This window comes from Benincasa hispida, chromosome 6 (assembly GCF_009727055.1).
Source record: "Benincasa hispida cultivar B227 chromosome 6, ASM972705v1, whole genome shotgun sequence".
Lineage (NCBI taxonomy): Eukaryota > Viridiplantae > Streptophyta > Magnoliopsida > Cucurbitales > Cucurbitaceae > Benincasa > Benincasa hispida.
In genome coordinates, this window is record NC_052354.1 from 7,402,171 (window position 1) to 7,417,141 (window position 14,971).

Below are 14,971 nucleotides of genomic sequence, written 5' to 3' on the forward strand. Positions count from 1 at the left end.
AAAATCCTCCCCTAAATCCCTTGAAACATCCTTCAAAACAGCAAGTTTTGTCTTACCTAATTTTTAGACAAGTTCTATTTCCTTCAAGTTTTCTTAACTTTTTCGATCTTCAATCACTCCAGTAGCCTTAGGGTTTCTTCTACACTCGTTCAACTTTCATTTGGTCCAAAAAACATGAAATTAACACGAGTAAATTGGAAGAACCAGCCTTCCAAAAATACCCTTCATATCCAGCCAAATTCTACCTTTTCTTCCCCCAATCATATTTAGCCAACTAATTACTTGTTTGCCTATTTACGTGACTTTTTCTATTTTTATTTATCCTCTCCATCCTTAAAAGACTTTATCAAGTTAAATTAATTTTAATTTTAGAGAATTGATTAAAAAATACATTTTCAACTAAACACTTCTCCTCCTCACACTATCGGCCCATTTTATTTCACCTACAAAATTTTGTTTTTTTTCTTTCTCCCTAACACTTAGCCAATCATCCACTCATAATCAATAACCAATTATCCATTCATGATCAATTACTCCAACACTCAAACAATGTTACTAAGTTACTAAACAAATAAAAAGGAACTTGAACTTGTGCAGTAAATTCCAACTACCAACTTCAATACTTAATAACAAAACATGCTTAGGTCATATAATCTAAATGTTTTGTTTAGGTAATTTTAAACTCACTCATTTAAGTTAATCCTAAGCATAAACAGGTGGAAAAAGAACAAAGGCTTACAAGTCAGTACCCTTTTTTTTGTGAATTTGCTGGAAGTCACCAGGAGAATAACTGAGAGTAGTTGGCTCTTATTTATTGTTTGCTTTCCCAGATTGCTTTTTCCACTACATAGTTTCTGTTGGGATTGGTGTCCTAATTCTCCTGGAGTCTCGTTGTTTGTAAAGATACACATTGTTTCATGAATAAAATAAATGTTATTTTATGCTGGCTTTTACTCATATCCAATAAACAAACCTCCTTGGTTATCTTATATGAACTTAAGCATGTATATATGATATACAAGTGGATTATGTCTTAAGTGATAAACTAAATAGGTTTGTAGTATAAAGATTAAGGTTGGATACCTGATCCTGGTAATACTACAGATACAACCCGTTTTTTAGAGGTTTGCAAGTGTTGTAAACTACTGTAGATGATAGATCCTGATCATTCATGTGGAAATGTGCAAGCAGGGGTGTCCTATACAAAGAGTTTGTATAAGATCGGACCACGAGATGACTAGACTCTTTATATAACGCTGTTGATACTAGAGACTTACATCTCACCTAAACGACCATAGGTGACACGACCTCAATCCTGAGTGTTTTGGGAACTCTTACCTTTGAAGGCGATCCTTTGATTAGTATGGATGAGAATGGTCAGATTGCCAACTCAACATGCCTACCTTTTTGGGGACTTGTTTGATTTGGGAGCTGGGAACTCAATCCACAAAATGGAATTCACTTCTTTCCTGAAGTAAAGATAAGTAGAGAGATTGCTCTCTTAAGGGCTGATTTCGGGGCTTGAACATAGTGGCCACAACTTCTCTTTGGAAGAGAGGACTCAGTCATAGTAGGACTATGACTTATGTTCATTAGAGGGATCAGTGGTACTTAAGGAGTTAGATGTAACTATAGGGGCATAACGGTTATTGGCCGAGCTGTACTTACGAGCAATCTGTGAAAGGTTGTTGCACTTCTGATTGGTTAAGATGGACACATAATATATCTGTGGTAAAGAGAGTTCAGCTGTCGGTCTTTAGTGGAGCGCCTGACAGTTAACGGATGGTGGATCCCGTGATTAAAGAGTTTAGTCAGTTATTCACGTATCGTTGGAGCTTCGAGGTACAGGTCCATAAGGTCCCCTATGTAGCTCAATGGATTCAGTTAAGGATCAGTTTTTTGTGTTGATTTGAAATGTTCAAATTGACAAGAGGTAATTTGATTATGTATAATATAATCGGTATGATGTATGAGATACATCTAATGGAGGATTAACGTAAATGAGATTTACATTAAATGCCATGGAATAAAAAAAGAACTATGATTTATATGTTTCATGAGATGAAATATTAAACTATATGTTATAAATATAGTATGATAAGTTGGTTGTTAATTATATTTATAATAATATTAATTATTGGATAATTAAATCTTTTTCTTTAATAACCAATTGAGTGGGAGGTTATTGGTGGTTTCATGGTAACCGTGAAATAAAAGGAAAATTGTTTTCCTAATTTTAGTAATGTTGAAAAAAATTGATTTTGAGATTTTTCTCTCTCGAAAAAAGAATCTCACGGAAGTTGTCAAGTAAACACGAATTTACTAAGCGACAACTTGACTAAGGTAAACGATCGTGTAGTGTTTTGTAAGCGATAGACACGAAACTAAGCAATGAGCTAAACGATCGCTTAGCTTTTGCTAAACGATTGGGTGTCGACCTATACGATAGTTTTAGTCTTCTTCCACTTCTCAATCGTCTACACGATTGTTGTCTCCTCTGTCTTTTGCCTCATACCAAGTCCACACAGAGCCCACCCTCTGAATTCTCACACCGAGAATATCAAGGTAGCCTTTTGGTGGTGTCATACTTAGCTCAATGCCATCGAGGTTCTGTGGAGACCGTTTGTGCTGTTGGGGTGTTTGTGACCGAGGCGATCGCTAAGGACGAGTGCGCGGTGTTCGTGTTGTGTAGCGGTTGTGTTGGACGAGTGTTTGAGTTGCTGTGTTTGAGCGTTTGTGAGCAAGGAGCGTGGAGACGAGTCGACATATGTTCGTAGCATTTTTCCTTGTTCATTTGTATTTTCATGCTGTAATTTCTGTATTGATTGCATAACCGTTTGTTTCGTTTTATGACTGTATGTAAAGTTCATGCATGATTTTAACTTGAAATGATCTTTTCACTGCTCATGGAAATCCTCGTGATCGATTTCCTTCAGTTTCTCCACAACACTTTAACTAGTGGAACTGTCTTGTTTCTCAATACTTGTTCCATTATGTCTAAGATTTGTACAGGTTCTTCCTTATAGGATAGATTTTCCTTAAGTTGTACTGGTTGTGTTTCTAGAACATGTGATGGGTCCGACACGTATTTACCCAACATTGATACATGGAACACATCGTGAATCTTGGAAAGCTCCATTGGCAATGTCAAATGGTAGGCTGATGGTCCTATGCGTTCCAAGATTTCAAAGGGCTCTATATATCTCAAACTCAGTTTTCCTTTCCTACCAAAACGTGACACTCCTTTCCAAGGAGAAAGCTTCAAGAAAACTTTATCTCCCACCACAAATTCTAGTTCTTGACAGCGTTTGTCAGCATTACTTTTATGGCGATCTTGACCCGTTTTAAGTTTCTCCTTGATAATCTTAATAGTGTTTATAGTGATTTGCACTAATTCTGGACCATGTAACTTTCTTTCACCAACTTCATGCCAATACACTGGGTTTTACACTTCCTCTCATACAAAGCCTCATACGGAACCATTTCAGTACTGGAATGATAACTTTTATTATATGCAAACTCCATTAATGAAAGATGAGAATCTCAGTTGCACTTAAACTATAGCACACATGCTTGAAGCATGTCCTCCATAGTTTGAATAGTTCGTTCTGATTGCCCATCTATTTGAGGATGAAAGGTTGTACTAAACTTAAGTTTAGTACTAAGGACCTGTTGCAAGTTTGGCCAAAATTTAGACGTGAATCTTGAATCTTGGTAAGAGATAATTGATACCGGTACTCCATAGCAACTAACAACCTCTGCTACATACAACTTAGCCAACTTATCTAAAGAATAAGGGACATTAATTGGAAAAAATCTCATATTTTAGTCAAACTAACAATTATCACCCAGATGCCATCATGATCATTCTAAGTGCAATGAGGTCCAAACAGAAAGTCCATGGTAACATGCTCCCACTTCCATTTTGGCACTGGGAGTGGATTTAGAAGAGCCCAACTGTTTCCTATTGGATAGGTTTAACTTGCTCGCAAATCATGCACTTCAATACATATTCAACAAATTTGTGTTTGACAGACAACCCGAATTTTTTTTTATGAAAATTGTTTTCAGATTATGTGATCCAAATGGTGCAAATTTTGAAAACAACATTTTTATGTTTTTATTATATCCAGATTTTGAATTTTCAATTTTAAAATGTAGAGTTATATTAAATAAAAATAAAAACAATAGAAATACGATATCTCATGTTATAAACTCAATTCATTTTTTAAAAGATACAATATGTGCCAAAATGAGCATAATTCAACTGCATAGTACTTGTACTATCAACCTTGAAGTTAGAGGTTCGATTTTCCCATCCCATATTAATTCAATACTTTGCGAAGAAAGAAAAAGCATGTATTACGTAATATATAATAAATTATATAGTCAATGAAAAATCTATGAAGCCAGGGGGCACTGCCTCTTGTAAATATTTTAAATATACACTATTTTTTGCCCTTAATTCACAAGGATGGAAGTTGATTTGGTAGTCGAGTAGACTTACCTATTCTGACCTTCGCGACTTGAGTTCGAATTAGTTGAGATCGCATTAATTTTTAGTTTTTGAAAATTAAAGTATACAAACACCATTTTCACATATAAAGTTTATGTTTTTTTACATAGTTTAATTCTTAGTTTTAAAAATTATGATTAATAAATATATAAACTTTCACTTTAGTATCTAAAAATCAATTTTTTTTTAATAAATAAAGACAAAAATAGGGTTGGGGGAAAGTATTCCAAAAAATAGGTGTTTTACGATTACACCTAAATCGTGTATCGGGTACACGATTCCCTGGCCACCTGGCATGCCCAGTCTTGCGTGGCAGTCATGCAAGTTTGACTGAGAAAATCGTGTATCGGGTACATGATTACCCTAAGTCATGTACCAGGTACACGACTTCCACGCCTTAAAAGCTCCGCCCGAACCCTTCTTCTTCCTCACCAAAACGGCTATTCGTATTCCCTACCTCCGTTTTCCCTCACCGAAACCGTCAATCCCTCACCGAAACCATCGATCCCTCACCAAAAACATCGTTGATTTTCCTCACCGAAACCATCGTTGATTTTCCTCACCGAAGCTCTATTTCACCGAAATCTTTCAAAATTTTGATTTTGCTCGACTTTCAGTCCTCCATTTGATCTTCACCGAATCTAGCGGTCGTTTTGCTCGATTTTTCTACATTTTTTGCTGCCGAATTTTGCCTGGTATATTTCTTTCTCTAGTTGGACTGATCTATATTTTTATGTATGTTTTTCATTTTTGTATAGTTTATGTATAGTTATAATTTATGTATGTATAAATAGTTATAGTTTATGTATGTATAAATAGTTATAGTTTAAGTATGTATAAATAGTTATAGTTTAAGTATATATAAATAGTTATAGTTTATGTATGTATAAATAGTTATAGTTTATGTATAAATAGTTATAATTTATGTATATTTCATGTATTTGTATTCTTTATGTAATGAATTTATTTAATAAACTTATTTTATGTAATTATATTTTCTTATGTACTTTTTATGTATCTTTTATGTTATCGATTCAATTATGTAATATAATTTGAACCTTTTAGGTAATGGAGCCTGGTCCTTCTAATCCTGTTCAATTGTACCAACAAAACATGCATCGTTCACAGGTAGTATGGGATAATTCGTCCACATAGTGTTGAGTTGTCGGAGGAGGGAGGCGACTGCACAAAGTACTATCCCATTTGATCATCGCATCATTCCATTCGTTCAGGAGGCGGGTTTTCTTGGGGTTGCACAGATTGGTTTCATCCAGCTCGATTGGCACCTGATTACTGCTCTAGTTGAGTGCTGGAGATCAAAGACCCACACATTTCACCTGCCCTGTGGGGAATGCACTATTGCGCTGCAGGATGTGCCATACAATTTGGGTTAAGAGTGGACGGGCAACCACTAACAGGCTCACTACAGTATGACTGGAAGAACGTCTGTGAAGAGCTCTTAGGCGTTCTACCAGAGGATCTGAAGGGATCAAGATTGAGTATCCCTTAGTTGGCGTCCCAGTTTCCCGAATTACCTCCCGTTGCCAACGACATCAGCGTACATAGGTACGCACGAGCATACATCCTACAGCTTATTAGAGGATTTTTATTTGCCGACAAGTCAAATACTCTGGTGTATCTCATGTTCCTTCTATTATTGTCTGATTTCAAGCACGCTGGTACGTACTCGTGGGGTGGTGCATGTCTTGCATGGTTGTACAAAGAACTTTGTCGGGCTTCCAATGCACAAGCGTTGGAAATAGCGGGTCCACTGATACTATTACAAGTGTGGGCTTATAATCGATTTCCAATCGTAGCACCACAAGTCCAACTACAGGCCCCAGATCATCGCCCGCTTAGTACCAGGTATTATTTTATTTATATATTTATTTCGTTACCATATATGTAAGAATATAAATTAATTGTATTTTTTATAATTTTAGATGGAGTGGTGTATTAGCTGCCTCTGAACAGTCAGCAAATATGTTGCTCGTGTACAGGAAAACATTCGACATGCTGACGCCCAATTAGGTAGTAAACATGTATATAAATGAATATTTAAAAAAATTTATATGTATACTTATTATTTTTTTTTCAGGTTATTTGAACACCATACTCACAGATTTGGTCATCATTACCTGATTATTGTCGTGATGGTGAAGACATCTGGTTGACTGTTAGCCCTCTTATATGCTTCTATATAGTAGAGTGGCATCATTTAGATCGTGTGCTGAGACAGTTCAGGATGCGACAAACGATACCTTCGTTGTTTTATACACTCCCAAAACTACACCAAATCGATTTAAGGGGTAAGCACAACCAAGGCTGACGTCGAATCCATGCGGAGTATTTATCCTATTGGTATGGACGACTTGATCGTTGTGCACATGGAGAATTAACAGATGAGCCAGCTGTATCAGACGACTACTTTTCCTTGTACAATTCGATCACGAGGCGATTTATCTCACCAGACGACGCTTACTATTACTGCATGGTAAGATATTTCAAATCAGATATTTTCCATATATATAATATGAATATTGTTTAATATATTTTTTTTATTCTACAGAATAATTTTATCAGTGAAGTTCAACAATATTCAGTGTAGAACAACCTTCCAGAATTGGGTTCAATGTGTCAGCAAACATTGATGAACGTAGAAAGTATTATTCAACAAACAAGATGACTCAATGTTGCTGACATCGATCGAAGATGTATTTGTCGTAGACGAGCGCGACAACGGGGTGAACCTAATTTAGAGGGACACGAAAACAATTCCCATGAGGAGTAAGGGCCAGGGGGGTCGTTTTTAAATCCCACATCGTATCATTTTCAAATTGCAAATCTCAAAAGAACTAATTGTAAATATTATTTAATATCATGTTTTTTTTTTTAATATGAGTGCAAGATATTTGTATTGTAGATTAAATATATAATTAAGTTTAATAATGAAAGAATTAAGTTTAAAATTAAGTTTAACAATTAAAAAAAATTATACAAATTTGGCATCAACAGAGTCAAAAGTACAAATTTTGTGTCTGTTGAGTTATAAAATTTTAGCATTGTTTGTCCAAATATATAAATTAGAACATTTGGATTAAAAAATTTTCATTCATGAATTTTAGTTTTGTAAGCCAAATATAATTTTGTATTTTACTTAAACTAGTCATTTGAAATAATAGAAGTACAAAAGTATTCAAAACTCATCTCAAAGATTTGTACATTCAAATATTTACAAATTTCAAGCTTGTTAATTATGCAAACCTTCTAAAACTCATTCTTCTAAATAAGACAAACATAAATCATAAGAATCTAAGGGCTTCCCAATTCCAAAGTAATTTTTAGGCTTTAAACAAAAAAAAATTTATAAGCGAACTCGTGTACGTACACGAGTTCGCTTGACCGGTCAACTAGTCAGCTAACGTGGTCAGCTGACTGGATTAAATGGACTCATGTACCCGGTACACAGTATGCCACATGGAAATCGTGTACTGAGTACACGATTTCACTACCCTAAATATGTCAATACTTTCCAAAAATACCTATTTTTGAAAATATTTTTCCCCAAACCTATTTTTGTCATTATTTATTAAAAAAACATTATTTTAAAAAAAAATTCCTAAAAATCTCACAAAATATTAAAAATGCTTAAAAATTAATCATCATATTAGACAAAAGAATTTGTAATCTCTAATTGAACTTCAAATTTTTAATTTTGTAGTTAATAGTTACATTATTTTTTCAAAAAGGTCGATACTACGTAAGGCACACAAATCAAGATTTCAGTGATCTAGTATAATTTTTTAAGTTCAAGAACTCTATACAATACAAATTTAGAATTTAATGAGCTAATATTTTTAAGCTTATGTAAAGTTGTACCCCTAACATTAAATTTTGGATATTTTACTGTTTGTATGTCAGTTAGTTATGCTCACTTTGGCAATATTATATGATTTGAATATATATTGATGCATTTAAAATAAATTTATATAAACTCGTGTCCCCCTTAGATAAACTCCTGGATCCACCACGACATATAGTATTACAAAATAATAATAATAATTTTTTAAAACATAAATCATATTCATAAATGAATTTAATAATAGTTTATTGTCAATCAATATTAATAACTACAACTAATTTATGATTTATAAGTATATACAGTATCAAATATATTTTAAATGTTGGTTTAAGTTAGAAATCACTTAATATGATACCAAATATATATTTAAAAATATGAAATTCGACCAAACATGTCTAAATTTCAATTTAAAAATCATGATATTTTTCAAACCACAAAGCAACGACGTCGTTTAATTTACACGAGTAACGTAGGATGGAGATACATTCTTACTTGGCTTTCATCTTCTTCTTGGTGGCTTGAGCTCCGTCGGGGGTCTGTCTGTAATCTATTTACTACGCTAAGGAGGCCGGAAGAGGAAATTCTTGGTAACCCTCTTTCTCTTTCTCTCTATGGAATTCAAAGAATGTTTAGATTATGCTGTCTCACTGAAACGTAAGCGACTCTTCTTCTTTGTGGTGTTCATTTCATCTGCAGGAATGAACACCACAAAGAAGAGTCGTAGATTTTTATTGTAAATAGAAGTTCGCCGCATCTTTAACTTTCTCTTTTTTGGGTCATGGGTATTTCGTACAAGAACATTTTTTTTAAATGTCTGACAAAAATTGAGAATGGAATGGTGGGGATTGTAGGCTACTAAATTGTTTCTGCATTTAATGTAGTTTAATGCTAAGTGGGGTTTTGTTTTGATCTTTTGGGTAGGATTATTTGTCTGTTTCTTTTCAAGGAGGTTTGAATTTTCTCGTGTTCTTCTCTTCTTCTTCTTCAGGCTCACTGATTTGGAATGATTACACCTGGATTGTAAGCTTCCCTGTTCTTTTTATGTTTAGAAAATTATGAGAGGATTTGTAGGAAATCCATCTCCTACTCTGATTTTGTTGAATGAGTTTCATTACCAACATGATTCATATTACCCTTTTAGTTGGACTGAGAAACGTTTGCGTCCGTGTATAAATGTTAATCCAGTGTCGAAATCATGTATAAGATGTACGATTACGTATAAGGGTAATGCAGTTTCAATGTTACTGATGAGTACTCCACGGTTGAATTTGATGGTTCAGTCCACAAGGGGCATGGAATTTAGGACTTGTGTTGGGACCCTTTTGAATTGTGGAGAGGATGAGGCAATTGATTTGGTCATTGATGAAGAAGGGGTTGGAGAATCCTCTCGTGAGTGGAAATTGCCTCCTTGGGGAGACATGGCACATCAGGATGAGCCGACCTTTCAATCTGAAGATGCAAACCAGTCCAAAATCTTAGAAGGGGAGCCTTTGGAAAATGACAGCAAGGTGCATTTTCTTGAGGAAACTGATAAAGTTATGCTATCAAAGCGTCTTTTAATTCTCAGTAGAAAAAATAAGGTTAGAAGTGCATTGGAATTATTCAGGTCCTTGCAATTAGCAGCTCTTCTGCCAAGTTTGCATGCTTTAAATTCACTTTTAGCTTGTCTTTTAAGGAAAGGGCTGTTTGATGATGGCTTAAGAATCTTCGAGTTTATGAAGTCAAATGAGTTATTAACAGGACACACTTATAGCCTTGTACTCAAAGCAGTTGCAAATGCTCATGGATTTCTTTCTGCTCTTGAGATGTTTAAGGCATGGGAGCATAAATATGACTTGACACAGTTTGATGCAGTTGTTTACAACACGATGATATCGATATGTGGAAAAGATAATAATTGGGTCGAAGCTGAGAGAACATGGAGACTAATGGAGGAAAATGGGTGTAGTGCAACACATATAACTTATACTCTATTGGTGAGCACTTTCGTTCGATGTAACCAGAATGAACTTGCAATTGACACTTATGTAAAGATGGTTCAAAATTCTTTTAAACCAGGTAACGATACGATGCAAGCTATTATTGGCGCATCTTCAAAGGAAGGGAAGTGGGACTTTGCTTTAAGAGTCTTTCATGACATGTTGAAATGTGGACTTCAACCTAATTCCGTTGCATTCAATGCCTTGATCAATGCTTTAGGAAACGCTAAGGAGGTCACTTTAGCATTCAGCATATACAATGTGATGAAATCTATGGGTCATTCACCTGATGTTTATACATGGAATGCACTACTTGGTGCTCTTTACAAGGCAAATCGCTACAATGATGCCATTCATCTCTTTGAGTTTGTGAAAAGAGAGAAGGCCCAATTGAATATACATATTTACAATACCATTCTAATGTCTTGTTCAAAGCTTGGGTTATGGGACAGGGCACTCCAAATCTTATGGGAAATGGAAGCTTCCGGTCTCGCAATTTCAGCATCATCGTATAACATTGTTATTACTGCATGTGAGATGGCTAGGAAGCCTGAAATTGCTTTACAAGTTTATGAACGCATGATTCACCAGAAGCACACTCCTGATACCTTCACTCATTTGTCACTTATCAGATGCTGCATTTGGGGATCTTTATGGGATGAAGTGGAACTACTTCTAAATGTAAGTGCTTACCTCTATAACTGTGTTTGTCCTGTATCTTTGTACTCTTTTAAAGAGACGGAGGATCTTCCCCAATAGAAATTTAGTTCTAACTTTTCATCCCTGTAGTTCTCCTTCCATCTCTGGTAATTTATGTCTTCCGTGCAAATTAATTCAATGATGATAGTTTATGAACTCTATTTTCCAAGGATGAGTTGAATAACATCATTGAAATCCATGTAATTGAATTAGAAAAGGAGGCTCCAATTAGACCACATTATGGTTTTTGAGAACTTTGAATATTGTTGTTTTTTTGTTTGTTTGTTTCTTTTTCTGATGATCTCGTTTGCCATTTTCCTGATATTCTTCTCTCAATATTTCTGAACCTCCCTTGTTTCCGTTCAACTGTTTTGACGGTTTGCATTGAGAATTATGAGTCTTTGTATCTGATAGTTGTTCTTGTACAGAAGTCTGCACCCGATGTATCTGTATACAATGCGGTCATCCAAGGAATGTGCTTAAGAGGCAAGACTGATTTAGCAAAAAAGCTTTACACGAAGATGCGCGAAAATGGTATCCAACCGGATGGAAAAACACGTGCTTTGATGCTTCAGAACTTGCCAAAGGACCCTGCTAGACTGAAGAACAGGTGGGCTTCTGGTTTCAAGAAAAGACATAGACACTATCATCATAGGTAAAATGAATGTAAAAGTAAAGTATATATTGTACATGCTTAATGTTAACTCAAAGCCATTGTTGTTGTATAGTGAGAAGAATGACTGGTTAATTGAATCAGTTGACTTATAATTCCATTTAGAACCTGTTTTCTCCTATCTATAATCCTCACCTTATAAATATAATGTTAAGGAGGGGGTTAAAAAGCCCACAAATCTGATTAGCCCAATCTAAACTGTATGAGTTAGATTCAATTATTTGGAAAAGTAAAGTTTTAGTTTCTGTATTTTCAAATGTCCAATTTGCACTAAAAAACTTTCAATTCTAACAAATTTGAGTCTCGGACTTTGATAAGTGTTGCCATTTTTATTTTTTTGCTAAACTTTCGTTGCATTGATGCACTAATTCTCCAAAATTCCATCCCATTTTGTACCATTGGATACTTTATATATATTGTTCAAGATCACTGAATATGCTCAGACGATCATGGATTATATTGCTTAACAGCAAAGATAGCATCCTTGGGATCTTCTTTGCAGACCGATAATGGCATTTCTTCTAGGCTAAAACTATTGGGTTTTTTGTATGGATGACCCAAATTGGGAGGGAAAAACGAGATATACCTTGCTTTTTGAAAATGTGACATTTTTTACCTTTTGCTGACATCAACACCAGGTGAAATTACCATGAAATCTTCTTGCTCATGCAGAAATGGCCAGTCTCGCCCTTGGCTCTTCTCTCGTTTCCTTTCTCTCTCACAAATCAGTCTCCTCTCTCGTTGTTCTGCTCTCTTCAGTCTTCACTCTTTCACAAATCCATCTCTTCCATTTTCATAGTCTTGCTTTCCTCTCTCTTGCTCTTTTCTGTCTCGCTCTCTGGCGTCTGTATCGTTTTGCAACTTTGTCGGAGAAGAATGGATTTGAATGCTTGTTGGAGGAGCAGAAGAAGAAAGAAGAAGAAGAACGAGATAGAAGAAGAAAAAAGGAAGAAGGAAGAAGAAAATGCAAAAGAAGAAGAACGAGAGAAAGAAGAAAAAAAGAAAAGAAAATGCAGTGATGACTGATGATAGAGGAAAAGAGAAAAATAAAATAGAGATAAACTAGTAAAATTGCTTGAAGATGATGTAAACAAGAGGTAAAAAATCTTGGATTTTAAGAAGGTAGGGCACTTTTCATTTGGGGCCTCCAAAATGGGTCATCCATGCCATTTTCTGAAAAATATTGGTGATAAACTCTGGACATCTAACTCTCTGTAATCAACTTAACAGAACAATTATCCGACTTGGAGGATACAAATTCTCAACAGTCTATGGCCATTCCTTAGAAAAATCACATTCTCAAAGACGAGAAACCACCAAAAGAAACTCAAAAAACCATTGAATCTTTTGAAACAAATACAGGCACAACTCCTGCTATAAATCTAGAGGTTTCTTTGATTGAAAATTCAGAATATATGAAATAGATGCATCAAAATTGACTCCTCTGTTCTTGGTTTATTGGAGCGATGAGCGAAGATACTGTTTTGCAAATGATTGGATGCGTTACAACAAGAGAGATTTGGTTCAAACATATTCTACTTCAAATACTGCCAAGATAATGCAATTGCAAAGACAATTACAAGGATTAAAGAAAGGAGGCACGCTATCAAAGATTGTGTTGCAAAAGTAAAGAATCTTGTTTTAGCACTCAATGAAGTTGGATGTTCAGTTTTACTTCAAGAACATATTGTCTACATTTTATCTGGTTTGTCTCAGTGCTTTCTGCTCAAACTAAAACCAAGCCCTTACATGAAATATATTCCCTATTGATAACTCATGAATCAAGACTTGAAAGAAATTCAAGTATAAATCCATATGGTACGTTACCAACAACAAATATGGCTTCTGGTGCAGCTGATAAGCATCTCAGAATAATAATAATCAGATGCAAAATCAGTGGAATTCAAACAATAATTTTCGAGGGGGACGAATTGGTAACCGTGGAAGACGATGCAATCATGGTTTCTGGCCAAATAATTCAAAGCCTCAATGTCAAATATGCAACAAATTTGGTCACACAACCAACAAATGCTATTCTTTATATGATCCCAATTTTCATTGACAGATTTTGTCAAATATTCCATCAAATATACAGTGACAGCAATCTCCTAATAGACAAAATCAGTTTGGACAATCACAAATGCAAGCATTTGTAGCTTCAATATCTTAGTCAAATGAAAATAATTTTTGGTACATGATTCAGGTGCAACAAATCAGGTCACAAATGATCAATCAAATCCGTCTTTCAAGAACGAGTACAATGGAGGAGAACAAGTTCATGTTGGTAATGGTACAGGTTTAAATATTCTTCACACTGGCCATTCTTTCTTTATACCTTCAAATACATCTCTTTCTAATAATTCTTGTCCTACTTTTGCTATTAAAAATCTTATTCATGTTCCTCATATTAAAAAGAACCTTCTTAGTGTTGGTCAATTTACCAAAGACAATAAATGCTTTCTTGAATTCCATTCTAATGTCTGCTTTTTGAAAGCTCAGGAAACTGGGAAGCTTTTACTCCAAGGACATCTTCATGAAAGATTATATTGCTTCTCATTAACACCGGCTCATCCCAATACTTTTACCAAGTTGTCAAAATCGAGTAATCAATCTTCACGGTCAAATTTTAATATTTTTCTGTCACAAAATCTGTTGTTCCATATCCTTTAATCTCTCCTGAACAAACATTATGGCACAGCAGACTTGGCCACACATCACTTTCTGTTGTAAGTTCAATTTTACAGCATTGTCATTTCTCTCGTACTTCTAGTAAAGCATCTATTCTTTGTTCATCTTGTACATCTGGCAAAAGACATAAACTTCTCGCAATGGTTTAAGCTATTATATGAGTTTTGTTGATATGTTTCTCGTCACACATGGATCTATTTTCTTCGTTCCAAATCAGAAGCTTGTCAAACCTTCATCAAATTTAAAAATCAAGTTGAAAACTTTCTTAATACAAAAATCAAATTGATTCAGATTGATGGGGGAGGAGAATTTTGTGCTCTCTCTGCTTTTCTTAAGACTCACGGCATTCTTTCATAGAGTCAATTGTCCACATACTTCTGAACAAAATGGCGTCGTTGAACGCAAACATAGATATATAGCTGAAATGGGTTTAACATTGTTATCTCATGTCTCTTTATCTCTTAAATTTTGTGATAATGATGCCTTCTCAACATCGGTTTTCTCAATCAATAGATTGCTTTCACCAGTTCTTCATGGAAAGAGTCCTATGGAGC

The 14,971-nt window shown here is 34.9% G+C and overlaps 1 protein-coding gene across 2 annotated transcripts; it reads left to right on the plus strand.

The window, feature by feature from the left end:
* Positions 1-8,826: 8,826 nt before the first annotated feature.
* LOC120080429 (pentatricopeptide repeat-containing protein At3g29290) lies at positions 8,827-11,848 on the plus strand. 2 transcript variants are annotated; one of them, XM_039035083.1, is made up of 3 exons: positions 8,827-8,965; positions 9,367-11,038; positions 11,485-11,848. In XM_039035083.1, the coding sequence occupies exons 2-3, from the start codon at positions 9,434-9,436 to the stop codon at positions 11,713-11,715; spliced, it is 1,836 nt and encodes a 611-aa protein (XP_038891011.1). In that variant the 5' UTR covers positions 8,827-8,965; positions 9,367-9,433; the 3' UTR covers positions 11,716-11,848. The 2 variants fall into 2 exon arrangements, with proteins under 2 accessions (XP_038891011.1, XP_038891012.1); XM_039035084.1 differs by having other exon boundaries at positions 8,911-8,965; positions 9,300-11,038.
* Positions 11,849-14,971: the final 3,123 nt, after the last annotated feature.

What these genes read in the sequence shown, in the direction of transcription:
- LOC120080429 (XM_039035083.1), top strand. Translation starts at nt 9,434, where the DNA reads ATGAGAGGATTTGTAGGAAATCCATCTCCTACTCTGATTTTGTTGAAT. An exon ending in AAGTGGAACTACTTCTAAAT is followed by an intron (nt 11,039 to 11,484) that starts GTAAGTGCTTAC and finishes GTTCTTGTACAG; the next exon opens with AAGTCTGCACCCGATGTATC.